General features: G+C 39.6%; 1 protein-coding gene across 4 annotated transcripts in view; it reads right to left on the reverse strand.

The window, feature by feature from the left end:
* Window positions 1-20253, reverse strand: part of LOC128685674 (rho family-interacting cell polarization regulator 2) — a 535723-nt gene that overhangs the window by 358203 nt on the left and 157267 nt on the right. For all 4 annotated transcript variants that reach the window (XM_070088105.1, XM_070088106.1, XM_070088107.1 and 1 more), the window contains exon 2: window positions 10955-11653. In XM_070088105.1, the coding sequence (XP_069944206.1) occupies window positions 10955-11653 (699 nt within the window). The remainder of the gene's footprint in view (window positions 1-10954; window positions 11654-20253) is intronic.

Consider the following 20253-nt stretch of genomic DNA (forward strand, 5'->3'; position numbering starts at 1 on the left):
AGTAGATGCTTCCATCTTTTCCCTCAACTCCGGGATCATCGCACACACAACCTCTACACACTAGCTTGATCTCTTCCAAGTTCTCTTTCCAGATGCTGTGCAGCTGAGCTCCAAAATGTATTAGAATTTTGTTCCTAGAGATTTTATCAATTTATAATTTAAGAATAAAAAATGTGTCCATATCAAAAAACATGGTTTCAGATTGTGGCTCACTGCATATTTCAGAGAATAAACTTTTTTAAATATCACTCAAATCTGGTAATACTAGCCAAGCCTAAGAAAGAATTTCCAGAAAAACAAGAGATTTGGACAGAGTAAATCCATTGTGCACATTTAAAAAAAAAAAACTATGAATTGTGCACCAAGTCCAAAAAATGGACATCACAAAAAAAAAAATACTGAAAAACAAAATCTGTTCATAAGAAGTCTCTCATCTTGTCTAGATTTAAGTAGTTATTATGCATTAGGATTAGTCTGCCCAAAATGCCCCGGCATGATAGTGGCTTTCTTTATGCTTAACAAATCAAAATTGCAATTACACATTGTAACCTTTACAAAGAAATAAAATCTTTATCTTTATCTTTTTTTCAATAAAACTATTCGTAAGATGCTCTTCAGCCATCTCTGCAATTGTGGTCATTGTACCTTCAAGTTCTTTCTCATCTGATCAATGTCTCTCCTGTGAAGAAGGCTTAACATGGCTTAAAATGGGTTGCACTGTGTCTCAGTAAGCCAATCTGAGTTATAATAATAATAATAATAATAATAATAATAATAATATTTTATATTGACATAATACATGTGTGTACAAAGTAGTATAATACTAGTTGGATGTACATGTCAAAAGCCCCTTTATATGCAGAGCATTTCGGGCAAACTAAAAATTAACCCTCTGTCACCTAATGGATGATGCAGCATCCCTAAATAAAACACTGAACAAATATTACTATTTTTCTATTGTGTTTCTTCTCTGACGGGTTTTGTAGGTTTCTCTATGTGTATCGGGACTAACCCAGGAATCATCTATTGGGGTTGCTGCATACCATCGCTTTGGGTTTAAAATAATAACCAAAATTCTTTCAAAGATCGTGCTTGAATTGTATTATATTAACATAGACAGATACAAAGAAGGAAATTTATCACAGTATCGTATACTGAAAGTCATCTGTAAGGAGCAGGTTGTAGGATACATGTCACTTCTGCTTAATGAGAGGGAAGGTAGTGTAAAAATTGTTTACCAGATCATAGGGAACAACATATGCCAAAGCAATTCTCAAAAGCCTGACTGAGACATATCAGCTCAGATCCCATCACCATGATAAGATGAACTAACATGGAGAGGTTTGGAGGAATGAGAAATTTAAATGATTTCCCAGTTAACATGGAGAGGTTTGGGGGATTGAGAAATTTATCCCTTTCAGGGTCGAGAGGCCCTCTCCTAAACTTGTTCTCAGGGTCGAAATTTTTTGGGAAAAATTTTTTTTTTTTCCTATGAAATGATAGAGAATATTTTCCCGATCATAATGACACCAAAAATATGAAATTTGATGGAAAACTCACGGAATTATGCTTTCGTGAAGTTAGCAGTCTCAACGTTGTTTACACATTGGCGATTTCGCCCACTTTGAGCCCTATTTTCGGCCAATTCCAGTGTACTGGTCGACGAAAATCATAACTATTTCGCTAGAACTCTATTTTTTCTATTGAATGAATACAAGAAACCACCCATTTACCGATTTCAACTATCCAATAAAGTGGTCAGAAATTGGCAATTTTGCCAATTTCACACAAATTTCAAAAGATGCCAATTTCCAAATAGGGTCCAGAATAAACAAGACAGACATTCCTGGCACTAAAATAACATTTTCTCTGTTCATTAGTCATTCCCCAGGCCCCTCTTACATTTCTTTTGCTTTCCACTTTAATTTTTTATTCTCACAAAAACTAAAAGATCAACTGTTATGCAGACTATTGCATTAGTGTAGAAATGGTATAAATAATATCAGCACACCTGTGAAAGAATATTAGACTCCCCAGTTGACGTGTATTGGACACTTGGCATGATTTGTTTACTTTTGAACTTTGGCAAAAATCAAACATTTCTGCTACTTTGATCTCAATTTCAAGGTACTTTTCATTGTAAAACCAATCAAAATCATCTCAATTTCTGTAATATGTCTTCCATTCTATAAAATGAGATCAGAAAACTAGGATATAACCATAAATACCATACGAAAATACACTGCAAAATTGCTGTTTTAAACCAAAAACATGGTCCAAGTTTTTTTTTCTCATTATGCACTGTGTGCTGCAGGATTTTTTTTATACTGTGCACACTGACCACGCAGACCCATTCTTTCATATGTAGGCCTACCAGCTTTCTCTCGCTAGATTTGAAGGTGCTAGAATTCACGCGTACTAGTACGGCACCAACCCTGGCGTGCAAGCCGTACTAATACAACACCGACCCTGAAAGGGTTAAAGGTTTAAGGTGATTGGCCATGGTAGATCCCCAAGCACAAATATCATAGGTGAGATAAGAGTATATTAGAGAGTGATATAAAGTAAGGAGCACCCTTTGGGGTGCACAAAATTCAACTTAAACCAACAAATAATAGAGCCTACTAGACTGGATAATACACTGGACCTCATCTTCACTAACAAGGATGATCTGATACGAAATGTCACCATATCAAAAACAATATACTCAGATCACAACATAATCGAGGTTCAGACATGTATGTGTGGAGCCCCAGACCGACAAAATGGGATCAGTCATGAGGGAGCCTTCATCAAATTCAACTTCAATAACAAGAACAAAAAATGGGACCAAGTAAACCAAGTCCTAAATGATATAAGCTGGGAAGATAGACTAATCAACACAGACCCCAACTTATGCCTAGAACAGATTAACTCTGTGGCACTTGATATATGTTCAAATCATATTCCTTTAAGAAAAAGGAGAAGTAGATGTAAAATAGAAAGAGACAGGCGCTTCCTTTGCAAGCGACGAAAAAGAATAACAGAGCGGCTAAAAGAGGCCAATATATCTGAAATGCATAAAGACACTGGTCAGAGAAATAGCAAACATAGAACTAAAGCTAAAGGAAACTTATAGGAGTCAGGAACTGTGGGAAGAACTAAAAGCCATAAATGAAATCGAAAGAAATCTAAAGTATTTCTTCTCTTATGCCAAATCAAAGTCGAGAACAACATCCACTACTGGGCCCCTACTTAAATAGATGACAGCAAGGAAATGAGTGAGCTACTTAAGTCCCAATATGACTCAGTTTTTAGCAAGCCGCTAACCAGACTGAGAGTCGAAGATCTAAATGAATTTTTTATGAAAGAGCCAAAGAATTTGGTAAACACAAGCCTAACTGATGTTATCCTGATGCCAAATAACTTCAAACAGGTGATAAATGACATGCCCATGCACTCTGCCCCAGGGCCAGACTCATGGAACTCCGTGTTCATCAAGAACTGCAAGAAGCCCCTATCACGTGCTTTTAGCATCCTATGGAGAGGGAGCATGGACACTGGGGTTGTCCCACAGTTACTAAAAAAACAGACATAGCCCCACTCCACAAAGGGGGCAGTAAAGCAATAGTAAAGAACTACAGACCGATAGTGCTAACATCCCATATCATAAAAATCTTTGAAAGGGTCCTAAGAAGCAAGATCGCAACCCATCTAGATACCCATCAATTACACAACCCAGGGCAACATGAGTTTAGAGCAGGTCGCTCCTGTCTGTCCCAACTACTGGATCACTACGACAAGGTCCTAGATGCACTAGAAGACAAAAAGAATGCAGATGTAATATACACAGACTTTGCAAAAGCCTTCGACAAGTGTGACCATGGCGTAATAGCGCACAAAATGTGTGCTAAAGGAATAACAGGAAAAGTTGGTAGATGGATCTATAATTTCCTCACAAACAGAACACAAAGAGTAGTAGTCAACAGAGTAAAGTCTGAGGTGGCTACAGTGAAAAGCTCTGTTCTGCAAGGCACAGTACTTGCTCCCATCTTGTTCCTCATCCTCATATCTGACATAGACAAAGATGTAAGCCACAGCACCGTGTCTTCCTTTGCAGGTGACACCCGAATCTACATGACAGTGTCTTCCATTGCAGACACTGCAAGACTCCAGGCGGACATCAACCAAATCTTTCAATTGGCTGCAGAAAACAATATGAAGTTCAACGATGAGAAATTTCAATTACTCCGATATGGTTAACATGAGGAAATTAAAACTTCATCAGAGTATAAAACAAATTCCAGCCACACAATAGAGCAATAAACTAACATCAAAGATCTGGGAGTGATCATGTCAGAGGATCTCACCTTCAAGGACCATAACATTGTATCAATCGTAGCTGCTAGATGGATGGATACTGAGAACCTTCAAAACTAGGGATGCCAAGCCCATGATGACACTCTTCAGGTTGCTTGTTCTATCTAGGCTGGAATATTGCTGCACACTAACAGCACCTTTCAAGGCAGGTGAAATTGCTGACCTAGAAAATGTACAGAGAACCTTCACGACACACATAACGAAGATAAAACACCTCAATTACTGGGAACGCTTGAAGTTCCTGAACCTGTACTCCCTGGAATGCAGGTGGGAGAGATACATGATTATATACACCTTGAAGATCCTAGAGGGACTAGTACCAAACTTGCACACGAAAATCACTCTCTGTGAAAGCAAAAGACTCGGCAGACGATGCAACATCCCCCCAATGAAAAGCAGGGGTGTCACTAGCACATTAAGAGACAACACAGTAAGTGTCAGGGGCCCAAGACTGTTCACCTGCCTCCCAGCATGCATAAGGGGATTACCAGTAGACCCCTGGCTGTCTTCAAGCAGGCACTGGACACGCACCTAAAGTCAGTACCTGACCAGCCGGGCTGTGGCTCGTACGCTGGATTGTGTGCAGCCAGCAGTAACAGCCTGGTTGATCAGGCCCTGATCCACCATGAGGCCTGGTCACAGACTGGGCCATGGGGGTGTTGACCCCCGGAACTCTCTCCAGGTAAACTCCAGGTATAATATATCCTGGAAAGGATATGTATTGTTTTTGAAACTCTCTTAGTAATATGCTGGATGTGGGTCTGAAATTTAAGATGACAGTCAAGGTGGAGACCAAGAAACTTGCCCTCAATGTGTCTTGTAATGAGTGAACAATTTATCGATATGTTTAGCTGGATATTGAATGCTCTGTTTCCAAAAAGCATGAAGTAGGTTTTGTCTATACAGAGGATTAGTTTGTTTGTCATCCTCCAGTTTGATATTTTATGTAGCTTACTGTTTACAGTGCTACTAAGTATAGCCAGATTTGGGTGGAAGAAGATGTAAATGGTGTCACCTGCAAACAGAACTGGTTTAAGGAGTCATGATGCATTTGGGAGGTCACTGATGTAAATAAGAAAAAGTAGAGACCTAGGGCACTTCCCTGTGGCACTCCAACAACTACAGGCTAAGTATTGGAGGTCACACCATTTGTGTATACATACTGGTGTCTACTACTAAGATAAGATTTTAGGTAATTGAGAGAGTCTCCTCTGACCCCATAATGCTCTAGTTTTAGGTGCAAAATATTGTGGTCAACTGTACCAAATACTTTCCTTAGGTCTATGAAGAGCCCCAGAGGATATTCATTTTTTCAATTAGTACTGTATATAGTAATTCGAGCATCAGAATAATTGCATCATACGTGCTTTTTTCAGCCTAAACCCGAACTGGTAGGGGTTCAGTATGTTGTGGGAGAGGAGATAGTAGATTTATTTATGTGTTTTTTGTTGAAGATTTTAGAGAGTAAAGGCAAGTTAGATATTGGTCTGTAGTTATATAGTTCTTTCAGATCGCCTCCTTTGAGGATCGGGGTAGCCCTTGCTGTCTTGAATATGGATGGGAATGTTGAAGATTCAACAGATTTTTTAAAGTGTTGCAATAATGAGGGACAGCACATGAGCTGCTTTTTTATACATGATCGGTGGCAAGTTATTTAGGTCTCCTGCTTTGTTTTTTAATGATTTAATTACTAGTGAGACTTCAGAAGGATTTGTTGGTGCTATATGCAGAGTATGTTGGCAATTACCAGTGAAGTAGTCTTGTAGCTGAGTATTTGCTTTTGGGATTTTGCTTGCTAGTTTTGATCCTATAGTAGAAAAGAAACATTAAGTTTGTTGGCAGTGTCTGTAAGCTGTGTGTGTGGTTTGTCTGGTTTCACTAAATTAATCTCTCTCTTTCTAGACAGTTTTCTAGAGCCCAAAATTTCAGAGAGAATTTTCCAGGTATTTTTTCATATCACTTTTTATTTCATTAAATCTGTTTATGTAATACATTTGTTTGGACTTCTGTATTAGATTAGTAAGTATTGAGGTGTACTGTTTACTCAGTTCTTTTGTCATTAGGCCCTGTCTGAATTGTTTTTTATATAGATGTTTTTTATCGATGAATTTACGTATACTATTTGTAAGCCAGGGGCTGTTTAGTCTCTCTGTTGAGATCTGCTTCATTTTCATTGGACAATGTCTATTATAGAGGCTATGGGTTTTGTGTAGAAATATTTTGGCACATTCATCAATATTGTGGCTGTCCACCAACTCGGCCCAGCCAGTCAGTGTTACGTAAGGCAGTAATAAAATTATTTACTGATGACTCATCATGTAGTCGAAAAGAGATCTTAGTCGTGTCCTGAGGCAGTCTACCTAAGTTGGTTATGAGAAAAGTTGGGTAGTGATCCATAGTGTTGTCTATGATTATGTCTGCTTTTAGTGGAGATATAGTATTGGTACAGATATGATCAAGTAGTGAGGCACTTGTCTCTGTGATTCTTGATGGTAGTAGCAAGCAGCTGCTCATAGTTTTTGTGAAATAGCTACTTGGGGGTCAGTTGTTTGAATGAGGTTTATATTAAAATCACCAGGATGTAGCAGGTGGTGTTTATTCATCTCTGAGTCAGTTATCGTGTTTCTTAAGTTGTCACTAAATGTGTAAGTATTTGAGTGAGGTAGTCTGTAGACTGCTCCAACTGCTATGTTTTTTTTAAGGTTTTTGGATGTGAAATTTGCAAATATATATTCACCACATTCATTCCTGGTGCAAGCAGATTTAATACATTTTAGTTCATTATAGTAGTTAGTACCTCCTGTGATAGCAATACCCCCTGTGATAGCAGTACCTCCTATGATAGCAGTACTTCCTCCTGACTCCTGACCTGACTTCTCTAATTTAAATATGCCGTTAGTAGTGTCATTTACCTCTACACTTCATATGGAAAAGCAAGAGTTAAAGTGTTAGTGATGTTCAGTACAAGTGTGGCGGAAAGACAATACTAGAAGGAAAAAATTATAAGATCTAAGTCACACCAGGTTGTTATACAAGAGTCAGGACTACAGTCTCTGGGAAGAGGGGCGACAGGAAGGTGGGCTGGCAGCTACCTCCTTCCCCAGCAATTTTTTCTAAGTAAAAATCTAGTACTGTATCTTTAAAAAACAATTAGGAAATTTCACTCTGAAAAGTAGCATCGAGACTACCACGAAAATCATCTTTATAGCATATAATTTTAGATTCTGATAAAATGATGAAGAAACATAAAAAAAAAAAACAGGAAAAACTATGCAAAATAAAATGGATATGCTTTGAAAATGGTTTTCCTAGCAGCCTTCATACTACTTTTCATGGTGAAACTATTTTTCACATGGAATCTCAGGTGTTAATCTACAATTAGGAAGTCTGAAATGTTGCAATAAAGCCAGCCTACAGCACCATTCAGCAGTGGTAGTATGTTGTTGATGATAATAAATTAGGCCTCTGGATTTTGGCCCTTAATTACTGTTAACTGGTGGATAGCCTAGTGAGGTTGTGCTTGTGATGTCACAGGTTAATGTCTAAACATACTGGATATCAAGCTGCACTGACAGCTACATACATAGTTCACATCAAGCTGCACTGACAGCCACATACATATTGGATGTCAGCCATGCTGACAGCTACATATATACTGGACGTCAAGCTGCACTGAGACCCACATACGTATTGGACATCAAGCTGCTCTGACAGCCACATACATATTGGACATCAAGCTGCACTGACAAAGGATTTCTGCTATGAGGCAGAAAGACCAGAAATTAACAAAAAACCCCCTTTAGGATTCGTGCTTTGATGCTGGTGAAGTACAGAAAGGATATGGACCTGCCCTCCCTCTCCTTGGATCAAAAACAATCATCCCAGTTTCCCAGGCACTGCATGAATCCTATGTATTTAATGCATCAACATAAATTTAACAACAATAATTAAAATAAGAGAACAGTAGTCTACGTAGCAAACTTTTAATATTTATATTTTATAAATTCTTTTGAAAATGTGATGTTTTATTTCATAAGTAACTTTATGGTTATGTCATCACAGCATCCCAAGATACTAGCTGAAGGTGGGTGATTTATGGGAGAGTCAAACATTTACATCAGTTGACAAATGGATGAATAATTATAGGCTATGTTTAAAATTATGAGATGCTATGGTGCAGCCCAGGTAGTTGGAGAGAGGTAGTACATCAATAAGTATACTGATTGTAACTTACTATCTGCTTAAACAAACTATGATCAATTTCTCTAGTATTAAGTAGTCCATAAGCCATTAATTTAGTCTGCCCATAATGCCATGGCATGATAGTGGCTCTCTTTGCACTGCAGTTCATTATTGTAACTACAGAATCTCAATTTAAACTTGCAAAGAAATAAAAATTGTATTGTATTTTTTGTATACTGCAAAAAGACACATATAGCAAAAGCAGATTGTTTATTAAACACAGTTTCACCTACAAGGCACTTTACCAGAACTTGACAGACTTTTGTAGGCAACATGTCATATTTAATAAAAGATCTGGTTTGATTCTATAGGTAGGCCATCACTAATCCAAAAATCAGTAATCCGGTTCCATCAGTAATCTGGCACTAATTTTGGCTAGAATAACTTCAAATTTCATCATTATACTGGCTCAAATCATTATGCTGATTCAAATTTCATCATTATACTGACTCAGAAATGGTGCAGATGGTTGTAAATCCACAGCAGCAAGCCAGTGGAGAAGAAAGCAGTGATGAAAATGAGGAAGATGTAGCAGAAAGAGTCTCTGTTGATAGGTTAATTAAGTGTATTCTGCCCTAACTACTCTGTAATCCAGCAAACTCTATAATTCGGCACACTACAGGTCCCAATGATGCTGGATTAGTGATGGCCAACTGTACTATAAATGGCTTTCACTAGGCAAAGTACTTGCCACTGTTACCACAGTTTTAACAGAATCATTAGGTAGGTGTACCTACTGACACTTTCTTAACCCTTTGGGGGTTTCGGATGTACAAGTACGTCTTACGACCCAGGGTTTTTGACGTACTAGTACGCCTAAATTCTAGCGCCCTCAAATCTAGTGAGAGAAAGCTGGTAGGCCTACATACGTAAGAATGGGTCTATGTGGTCAGTGTGCACAGTATAAAAAAAAATCCTGCAGCACACAGTGCGTAAGGAGAAAAAAAAAACTTTGACCGTGTTTTTGGATTAAAACAGCGACTTTGCATTGTATTTTCGTATGGTATTTATTGTTGTATTCTAGCTTTCTTGGTCTTATTTTATAGAATGGAAGACATATTACAGAAATTAAGATGATTTTGATTGGTTTTACAATGAAAAGTACCTTGAAATTGAGCTCAAAGTAGCAGAAATGTTCGATTTTTACCAAAATTCAAAAGTAAACAAATCATGCCAAGCGTCCAATACACATCAACTGGTGAGTCTAATATTCTTTCACAAGTGTGCTGATATTATTTATACCATTTCTACACTAATGCAGTAGTCTGCATAACAGTAAATCTTATTTTTTTTGTAAGAATAAAAATTCAAAGTGGAAAGCCAAAGAAATATAAGAGGGGCCTGGGGATGTGACTAACAAACAGAGAACTTGCTATTTTAGTGCCAGGAATGTCTTTATTGTTTATTCTGGACCCTATTCAGAAATTGGCATCTTTTGAAATTTGTGTGAAATTGGCAAAATTGCTAAATTCTGACCACTGTATTGGATAGTTGAAATCGGTAAATGGGTGGTTTCTTGTACTCATTCGATAGAAAAAAAAATGGAGTTTTAGTGAAATAGTTATGATTTTTGTCGACTAGCACATTGGAATTGGCCAAAAATAGGGCTCAAAGTGGGCAAAATCGCCGATGAGTAAACATCATCGAGACCACTAACTTCGCGAGAGCATAATTCCGTAAGTTTTCCATCAAATTTCATACTTTTGGTGTCATTATGATCGGGAAAAGATTCTCTATCCTTTCATAAGAAAATTTTTTTTTTTTTTTTTAAATTTGGGCAACCCTGAGAACAAGTATCTGAGAGGGCCTGTCGACCCTGAAAGGGTTAATTAAAAACTACCCAGTAACTCTAGGTTATTACAGACAAGTGCATTTTTTGCATTTACTAAATAGACATTTCAAAATAATAATAAAATAAAAAAGCAAGAGACTAGAGAAGACAGATATGAAATACAATATCATCTGAAAAATGGGACCAAAAATGAAGGGAATAATGCATTATAAATAAAAGTTGTATGACCCATTCATATTTAACACTTTCTTGTGAATATAAAAATTGGGGAAGAATTCCTCTACTCCCTCTCTTCAGGAGGGTCTCTTAATGAAGTTAGCTGGTCTTGTACTAAAATGTTTCATATACATACAAGACTTATAAATCATAAAAAAAAACTTAGGCCCAATATTCATGTTTTTAAACTTCTCAAGTTGAAAATGTCTTTTGGGGTACTGTAATAACATTTAACTTAAATCTGTTGAGCAGCAACTCGGCATTCTATTTAATATAAATTTGTTGATCATAAACTCAGCATTCAAGATAAGAGAAAGAGAGAGCACATGATTGTTATAAACTTACTTGGTGTAGATGTGAGTCTTGCTGTGCTTGATGGAGAGAATCCAGATCCTGCCGTGTCACAGATATACAGTCTCGAAGTCCACGTGCTACACTACTGCTGATCTGTGATGCTCGCTCTGGTCGGGGAGACTTGGGCACCTTCACATGGGGTGGCAGAGCAAGGACTCGGCGCACATCCCTTGGCGATGATCCTGTCTGACCTAGTACACCCTGACCTGCCCATCCTGCTCTGGCTCCAGACTGCTGTGGTGACCCTGCTCCTGAGCCTGATCGTCGGTGCGTGAGTAAGCCGCCAAAGGATCGAGAGCGTGTGAGGCCCTGGTGTATAGGTGAGCCTTCACGCCCCTCACAACGCTCACGTAGTGACATTCCCCCTCCACTGTGACAGTGCTGTTGCTGATCAAGATCTTCTCGATCGTCGTCGGGTAAGTGTGCAGACTCGTACCCCGGATCAGAGAGCGCTGCATGCAAGCAGGGACGACGAGGAGCACCCGATGATGAACAGCAGGAGGACGATGCACCCGAGGAGGAAGTATCACTCCGAGAGGAGTTACTGCGGGTAGTGCCGGGGACGCCTGCACCCCCCTGGGATTGTCCCGGGGGGTTCAAGCTGCCCCCTACCCCCTCAACACCACTATGGTCAGCTTCTCCACCAGCAAGAGGCTCACCCACCTCCCACAGTTCCACTCCCAGCTGCACCTGTAACATAAAACATTAATAAACATTACCATCCAATTAGAAGTACGTAATAATAAAACACAAACAACTGACATATAAAGCAATAAAATATGCACATCTACTGACATATAAATAAATTCCACACTGATAGACACTATAATTAAGTAGAAAGGCTTGATATACAGTGGACCCCCGCATAACGATCACCTCCGAATGTGACCAATTATGTAAGTGTATTTATGTAAGTGCGTTTGTACGTGTATGTTAGGGGGTCTAAAATGGACTAATCTACTTCACAATATTCCTTATGGGAACAAATTCGGTCAGTACTGGCACCTGAACATACTTCTGGAGTGAAAAAATATCGTTAACCAGGGGTCCACTGTACTTTATTGCAGTCTTAATCAGAAACCTTCTTCAGGAGTTGTACTGAAGAGAGTCTGCTTATTGATTACTGTTTATGACACTTATAATAACAATAATAATACCTTTATTTCTACAAGTACATGTACAAAGTATACAGGCCTAGCTGACATCAATGACATATACTACTACTATATAGAAAGCCACTTGTTTCAGAGCATTTCGGGCAAATTAGGTCAGTTTTGTCCCAAGATGCGACCCACGCCAGTTGTCTAACACCCAGGTACCCATTTTACTGATGGGTGAACATAGACAACCAGCGTAAAGAAAGATGTTTCTACCCTCACCGGGAATCGAACCCGGATACTCGCCGTGTGAAGCAAGAAATTTAGCTACCAGGCCATGGGGCACTGTGGCTGAGCTTCATCAAGCCAATACAAGCAATATAACTCATGGACAAAGAGGATTTATAAAGGGAGTGAAGTTTCTGGAAGAGAGTAGTAGTAATAGCACCAGCAGAGGTATTAGTGGCAGTAAAGGTGATGGTGGTGGTAACAGTAGAAGTAGTTGTCATAGTAGTAACAGTCACAATAACAGTGGCAGCAGCAGCAACAGCAGAAGTTTCAAATGCCTTAAAAATCATTTCCACATGCCAAATAGATATTTTCTTTTTATGTGCATATTCAGTTTAGTTTGTGAACAAATTTGTCAATGCATTTAATATTTGTTTAAAATTTGGAATTGTTGGTTTTTTTTCAAATTAGACTATCTTTAAAAACACAAAATAAATTGTTTTACAGGATTGTAGAGAATTTTAACACTAAAAGAACTGCAAAACAAAAAAATTAAAAATAATGAATACACCTACCATCCGACTTACGACTGAGCTTGGCTCTGACCAACTGGTCATAAGTCAAAATGGATGAAAGTCTGACAATACAAACAGTTTTTTATTTGCTTACAAAACATTTGTATGCATGAAAGCATACGAAAACATTCGTTTGCTAAGCTGCAAGCAGTATGGTCGTTAGTACGAGTGGTAGTATGTTGAGCAGGTTGCAAGTCAGATGGTAGGTGTACTTGCATTTTTATAGTATTTTAAAGCTCATGAGCTGAGTGATTATTATTATAATCAAAAGAAGTGCTAAACCTACAAGGGTCATACATAAAGCTTCAGAATGCCATATCCAAATTGGTTTCAAATTTCAAATCTTGGTCAATTATTACAAGGTGAGGGTTCAAAGAACAACTGAAATGTGCAGGTGCTCTCTTTTCAATTTGTTATATACAGTGGTACCTTGACTTACGGGTTTAATTCGTTCTGTGACTCAACTTGTAACTCAATTTGCTCGTATATCAAATCAATTTTCCTCATTAAAATTAACTGAAATGCCATTAATCCCTTTCAACCCCCAAAAAACCACCCTAATTTTTTTTGTTATGGGTTTTTTAAATAAGAGAAATGTATTTATAAATAAGAAATGATTTCTGTCTTTTTGCCAGCAATGTTTTAGAAATGTTGGAGGTATGTATTAAACTCCTTGCAGCATGGTTTATGACGAATGTCACTCCACTGCCAGTGGAGTGACACTTGTGGAGTGACATCTGATGATCATGAACTGCCTTGGCTTTATTTTTCACTGTTACACATCAACATGTCTGGCTATCTGTTTGCTTCTGTCTGTCTGTCTATCTGTTTATCTGTCTAGCTCTATGTTTATCTGTCTAGCTCTGTCTATGTTTATCTGTCTCTGCTTATCTTTATGTCTGCTTGTGTTTCTGTCTTCCTCTCTCTCTACTTGTCTCTCTGTCTCTGAAAGAGAGCCGCTCATGAACCAACAGGTTTTACACATGATGCAAAGTCAGTCACGTCTGATTCCCGAACAAGTGAAAATGCGCATTACTTGCCAGTCATGCTTATTATGCCTCATATTAACGAGCACAGTATAGCAGTCTGTCTGGATTTTTGGGTTATCTTAAGTAATTTACACTATGAATAACTATTTATGTGTACCTGTGAGACAGACAGACAGACAGAGACAGGGATAGATACAGGCAGACAGAAGGAGACAGACAGAGCCAGCCAGCCAGACAGACAGACAGAGCCAGCCAGCCAGCCAGACAGACAGACAGAGCCAGCCAGCCAGACAGACAGACAGACAGACAGAGCCAGCCAGCCAGACAGACAGACAGACAGAGCCAGCCAGCCAGACAGACAGACAGACAGACAGAGCCAGCCAGACAGACAGACAGAGCCAGCCAGACAGACAGACAGACAGACAGAGCCAGACAGACAGACAGAGCCAGCCAGCCAGACAGACAGACAGAGCCAGCCAGCCAGACAGACAGAGCCAGCCAGCCAGACAGAGCGAGCGAGCCAGCCAGACACAGACAGACAGACAGACAGACAGACAGAGCCAGCCAGCCAGACAGACAGACAGAGCCAGCCAGCCAGCCAGCCAGCCAGACAGAGCCAGCCAGCCAGCCAGACAGACAGAGCCAGCCAGCCAGCCAGCCAGACAGACAGAGCCAGCCAGCCAGCCAGCCAGCCAGCCGAATATGTATTACACATGTATTACTTAGGGCATATGTTATAGAACATTCTGGCAGGATGACAGGATGTTACACATTGGTTATTATCAAGGTTTACCATACAGTGGACCCTCCCTTTTTGTCAATCTCCATTATTGCTGATTTCCATTTTCGTCGATTTTTTTCATCGATATTTTGGTTCCGTTTTTGTCAATTTCCTCCATTTTCGTCGATGATACGGAACCTGTCCAGTGCTCAGCGCACAGACAAAGCCGCCTTCCACACGCATTCTCAGGCAATGTCGTATCGTTTTTCGGTGAGTGAACATATCCTGCGAGGTCATACAAAACATTTCGTTTTGCACTTGTTTATTGCGTGTGACTGCTAAGTCACCATGGCCCCAAAGAAAGCTTCTAGTGCCAGCCCTTTGGTAAGCAAAGTGAGAAACACCGTAGAAATGAAAAAAGAAATTGTTCAAAAATGTGATAGTGCCATACGCATTGCTGAACTCGGCAGGATATATGGGAAGGTGCCATCAACGATCAGCTCCATTATGGCAAAGAGAAAAGAAATCATGGAAGTTGATGTTGCTAAAGAGGTGAATGTGATAACCACACAGAGATCCCAAACAATTGAAAAAGTGGAGAAATTGTTGTTGGTGTGGATCAGAAAGAGAAAGTTAGCAGGAGATAGTGTTGTGCAGTCGATAATTTGTGAAAAGGCAAGGCAGTTGCATGGTGATCTCATAAAGAAACTGCCTGAAATAAGTGATGATGTTGGTGATTGAAGGCCAGCAAAGGCTGGTTCGAAAAATTCAAGAAGCGAAGTGGCATACAGTGTTGTAAGGCAGGGTGAGGGTGCCAGTTCAGACAAACAAGCAGCTGAAAAATTTGTGCGGGAATTCAAAGGTTATGTAGATGCTGAAAAATTCCAACCTCAACAAGTGGCCAATTGTTATGAAACAGACCTCTTTTTGAAGAAAATGCCAAAGAGAACCTACATCAAAAAGAAGGAAAAGGCACTCCCAGGATACAAGCCAATGAAAGACAAGCTAACTCTCTTGTTGTGTGGTAATGCTAGTGCGGATTTCAAAGTGAAACCTTTACTGGTGTATCACTCTGAAAATCCCAGAGTGTTCAAGAAAAACAGTGTTGTCAAGAGTAAACTGTGTGTGATGTGGAAGGCTAGCAATAGGGCATGGGTCACTAGGGAAATTTTCCTGGAATGGTTCAATGAAGTGTTTGGCCTGAGTGTGAAGAAATACCTCCTGGATAATAAACTACCACTTCAGTGCCTCCCATTAATGGACAATGACTCCTGCTCATCCTCCAGACTTGGAAGACCAATTGTATAAGGAATTCAGCTTTGTAACAGTGAAGTTCTTGCCTCCTAACACCACTCCTCTCATCCAGCCCATGGGCCAGCAGATCATTGCTAACTTCAAAAAACTCACACCAAAGCAATGTTTCAAAGGTGCTTTGACATAACCTTGGATTTACATTATTTCTTATGAGGAAAATGGTTTCCATTTTTGCCAATTTCCGTTTTCACTGGTCACTCTGGAATGGATTAAACACGAAAACTGAGGGTCCACTGTATTTCCTCTGTCCTGTGAGAGGAGGCATATCTGAAACTCACTTGTAACTCAGATTTTGGCTCACAACTCAAAGCAAAAAAGTGACCAGCGACGGCTCATAACTCGGAAAACTTGTAAGTCAAGGTACCACTGCATTCCCAAAATTTATATCCACAAAACTATTTTAAAGATCCACTTTTGATTGGCTTCATAATTTCATAATCATTGAGTGACTAACTTATTAGGAATACTCAAAAATGAACCTCTAAGAGGATACTTTATTTTTTCTTTTTATTTTTCCATCCTCCACCATTCATACTTTATTTCACTTATAACTTGAGAATGCCTCATCAAATTTTCAACAATTGTACATGATAATGAGGACTAAACTCTTTGAACAAATGACAAGTTCACGTGCCCTAATAGCTGTGATGATATGCTTTTGAGGATTTATGAGAGCTTTCCTACTCTACCACAAGTCGCAAGCCTCGGTTTCTATACATACATCTCACATATTACTGTCAACAGTGCAGTGCAGAAAGGTAAAGTGGAAATCAGCTTTCTCGTGACATTCAGAGTGAAGTAGGATATGGGCAGGATGTCAGTACAGCATACCTGTGGGACATGTAAAAAATCCTTGGAAGGAAATCCAGGATCACATGCAACCTATGCTTTTCCAAGCATCATATCTCTTGTGCAAGAATAAACAATGCTTCAAAAATGACATTGAACTAACAAGGTGCTTCCAGTTGTGCAATAAAGATATAGAACCTTGGACAGGGATCAGGAAGGTACTAAGGAGGGTAATAAATAATAAATTAAACAAGAAAATAAAGAGGAACTCTTGGACAGTCTACCCAAGATAAATAAAACATGGTAGGAAGAGATAGGAAGAGTGAACCACGAAATGCAGAATGCCCATACCAAAACAAATGACTTGAAATTAAATAGTCACCCACTGAAAAAAATACAGGAAACAAAAATACATATCAGATAACCCAACCCCCACCCATAGTGCTAACCCAGACCCATCCCCCAGCCCTAGCGCTATTGCCCACAGCACTGGTGCTGACCCTGACTCAGCACTCAGCCATAGTGGTGATTCAGACTTAGGCTTCAGCCTTAGTGCTAGACCAGACTCTGCTAGGGACTCTACCACAGTCACCACTAAAACCTTAAATATACAACCATCATTGCACAAGACCATAGTGCACATTACAGATGTAGTGGAGGAGTCTACTTCTTCTGGGGAAAGAGCTAGTTTCCTGGAAGCAGGAAAGTGTGGCTCTGGCTTGGCTACTGACGATTATAGTGCAGTCCTAGAAACTGCACAAATTGAGAACACACCTACCACAAATTCTACCCAACCAAAAGCAAAATGGTGCAAATTTTATGTTTGAGGCATCTGTAAGCATGGAACGTCAGGAAAAACAAATGGGACATGCAATTTTGAGCATCCCAAAAAAAGGTTGTGACTGCCTGTCTAAAGGAGGGTGTTGTTCTACCTCTTGCAAATTCTTTCACCCAGAAATGTGCCAATTTTCAGTCCTCCAAAAACAGTGCTACAACACCAACTGCCCTGCATACCATCTAAAAGGGTCCAGGAGGTACAGATCTCATAAGGCAAACAGTAGTAGTTACGACAACCCCACTCCAAGTGACTTTTTAGTGGAAGGAAACGAAGAAAGAAAATGGAAGAAAATAACTAAAATAGTCCACCACATAGGAGTTTTGTTGGACTGGAGGCACAGCCAGTGACACCCCATGGCCCTCCAGAACCACAGCTACTGATGCCAACAACAAAATCCCCCAACCTTGTTTATATTTGCTAATATACAGGGCCTTAAGCCATCCACCAACAACAAAATGCCTTTCATCAGTGGACTTTCAGAGGAGTTAAATGCAATGTTTGCAGCCTTCACAGAGACCCACACAACAGATCACTTTGACAACGAAATATGGATAAATGGGTACAACCTTTTTAGATGCAACAGAAAGACGAGGCAACAAGGGAATGTTTGCCTATATGTCAAAGAGTCGCTCATCTGCACAGAGATGCTGAACACCACAAATAATGTAGCTGAAGTTCTAATAATAAAGACTGAGAACCAAAACCTAGTCATCGTGGTTGTATATAAGCCACCAGATGTAACCTCCCAACAGTTCAAGGAACAGCTACTGAAAATTGATTACTGTCTGGAAAGCCTTCCAGCTCCATCCCCAAACATCTTACTGCTTGGTGATTTCAACCTAAGGCATACAAAATGGAAGAATGTAGCAAATAATGTTATAACTGAAACAATCCCTGGAGGCAGTGTAGATGAAAAGTCACATACACATGAGCTACTAAATCTCTGATATAAACACACCCTAAGTCAGCAGAAAGTGGAGCCAACAAGACTGGAAAACACACATGACCTTATCTTCATAAATAATGAGGGCCTGGTAAGAAATATAACAATCTAAAAAACAACTAATTCCGATCACAATCTAATTGAAGTTCAGACTTAAGTGCACAGAGGTCCTGATCAGCAAAATGCACATAGCTGTGAAGGTGTCTTCACTAAATACAACTTCAACAACAAGAACATCAACTGGGATCAGGTGAACCATGTCTTAAATGAAATATGTTGGGAAGATATCTTAAATAACATGGATCCAAACCAGTGCCTTGAAAGGATCAATTTCCTGCCAAATGAAGCATGTTCAAGGCATATGTCCCTAAGGAAGAAGAGAAGAAGTAAGCTGGAGAGAGAAAGATGCTCCCTCTTTGGAAGACGACAAAGAACAAGACAAATGCCACATCTAGTATCAGGCCCTTGCTCAGACAAAATGGGACTTACACAGATGACAACAAAGAAATGAGTGAGATACTGAAATCCCAATACGACTCTGTGTTTAGTGACCCACTAACTAATCAGTCTAAAAATCGACAATCCAAATGATTTTTTCATGAATGAGCCTCAAAACTCCATCAACGTATGCCAAATTTCTGACATTACCCAACTCCAATAGACTTTGAGAAAGCCACTGGCAACATGCCCATGCAGTCAGCCCAAGGCCCAGACTTGTGGAACTCTGTGTTTATTAAGACTTGCAAGAAACCCTTTTTGCGAAGGAACTTAGACATGGGTGAAATTCCACAGCCACTAAAAACAATGGATATAGGCCCACTCCATAAAGGTGGCAGCAAAGCATTAGCTAAGAACTATAGACCAATAGCTCTAACATCCCACATCACAAAAATCTTTGAAAGAGTGCTAAGAAGCATGATTCCCAAAAACTGCACAATCCAGGACAATTTGGGTTCAGAGTGGGTCACTCCTGCCTCTCACAACTACTGGATCTCTATGATAAGTCTTTGATGCACTGGAAGAAAAACAGAATGCAGATGTAATATACACATTATTATTATTATTATAATCAAGGGGGAAGCGCTAAACCCGGAGGATTATACAGCGCCTGGGGGGGGGGATGTGGAAGGCATTCAGGCTTAATTCGGGGAACTGGAGCACAGATCCAATTCCCTAAATCAAGAGCCCCTCACCAACATCAAGGAACCTTCCTTGAGGGGTGTAATATACACAGACTGCAAAAGCCTTTACAAGTGAAATCATGATGTAATAGCACACAAAATGCATGCTAAAGGAATAGCTGGCAAAGTGGGGAGATAGATTTTCAACTTTCTAACCAATCGAACACAAAGAGTAGTGGTCAACAGAGTTAAATCTGAAGCTGCCATAGTGAAAAGCTCTGTTCCACAAGGCACAGTACTCACCCCATCCTGTTCCTCATCCTCATATCAGACATAGACATAATCCACAGCACCGTGTCATCCTTTGCAGACGATACTAGGATCTGCATGAGACTGTCATATATGTAGGACATGGTTAACCTCCAAGAAGCTATAAACCAAGTTTTCCAATGGGCAAATGGAAAACAATATTATGTTCAATGAAGACAAATTCCAACTACTCTGTTATGGAAAACTAGAGGATATAATAATTACAACTGAGTATACTACAAACTATAAGCATACAACAGAGTGAAAAAATAATGTGAGGAACCTGGGAGTGGTAATGTTTGAAGATCTCACTTTCAAAGCTCACAACGGTGCCACTATCACAACGGCGAAGAAAATGATAGAATA

This window comes from Cherax quadricarinatus, chromosome 23 (genome assembly GCF_038502225.1).
Source record: "Cherax quadricarinatus isolate ZL_2023a chromosome 23, ASM3850222v1, whole genome shotgun sequence".
In the NCBI taxonomy this organism is placed as follows: Eukaryota; Metazoa; Arthropoda; class Malacostraca; order Decapoda; family Parastacidae; genus Cherax; species Cherax quadricarinatus.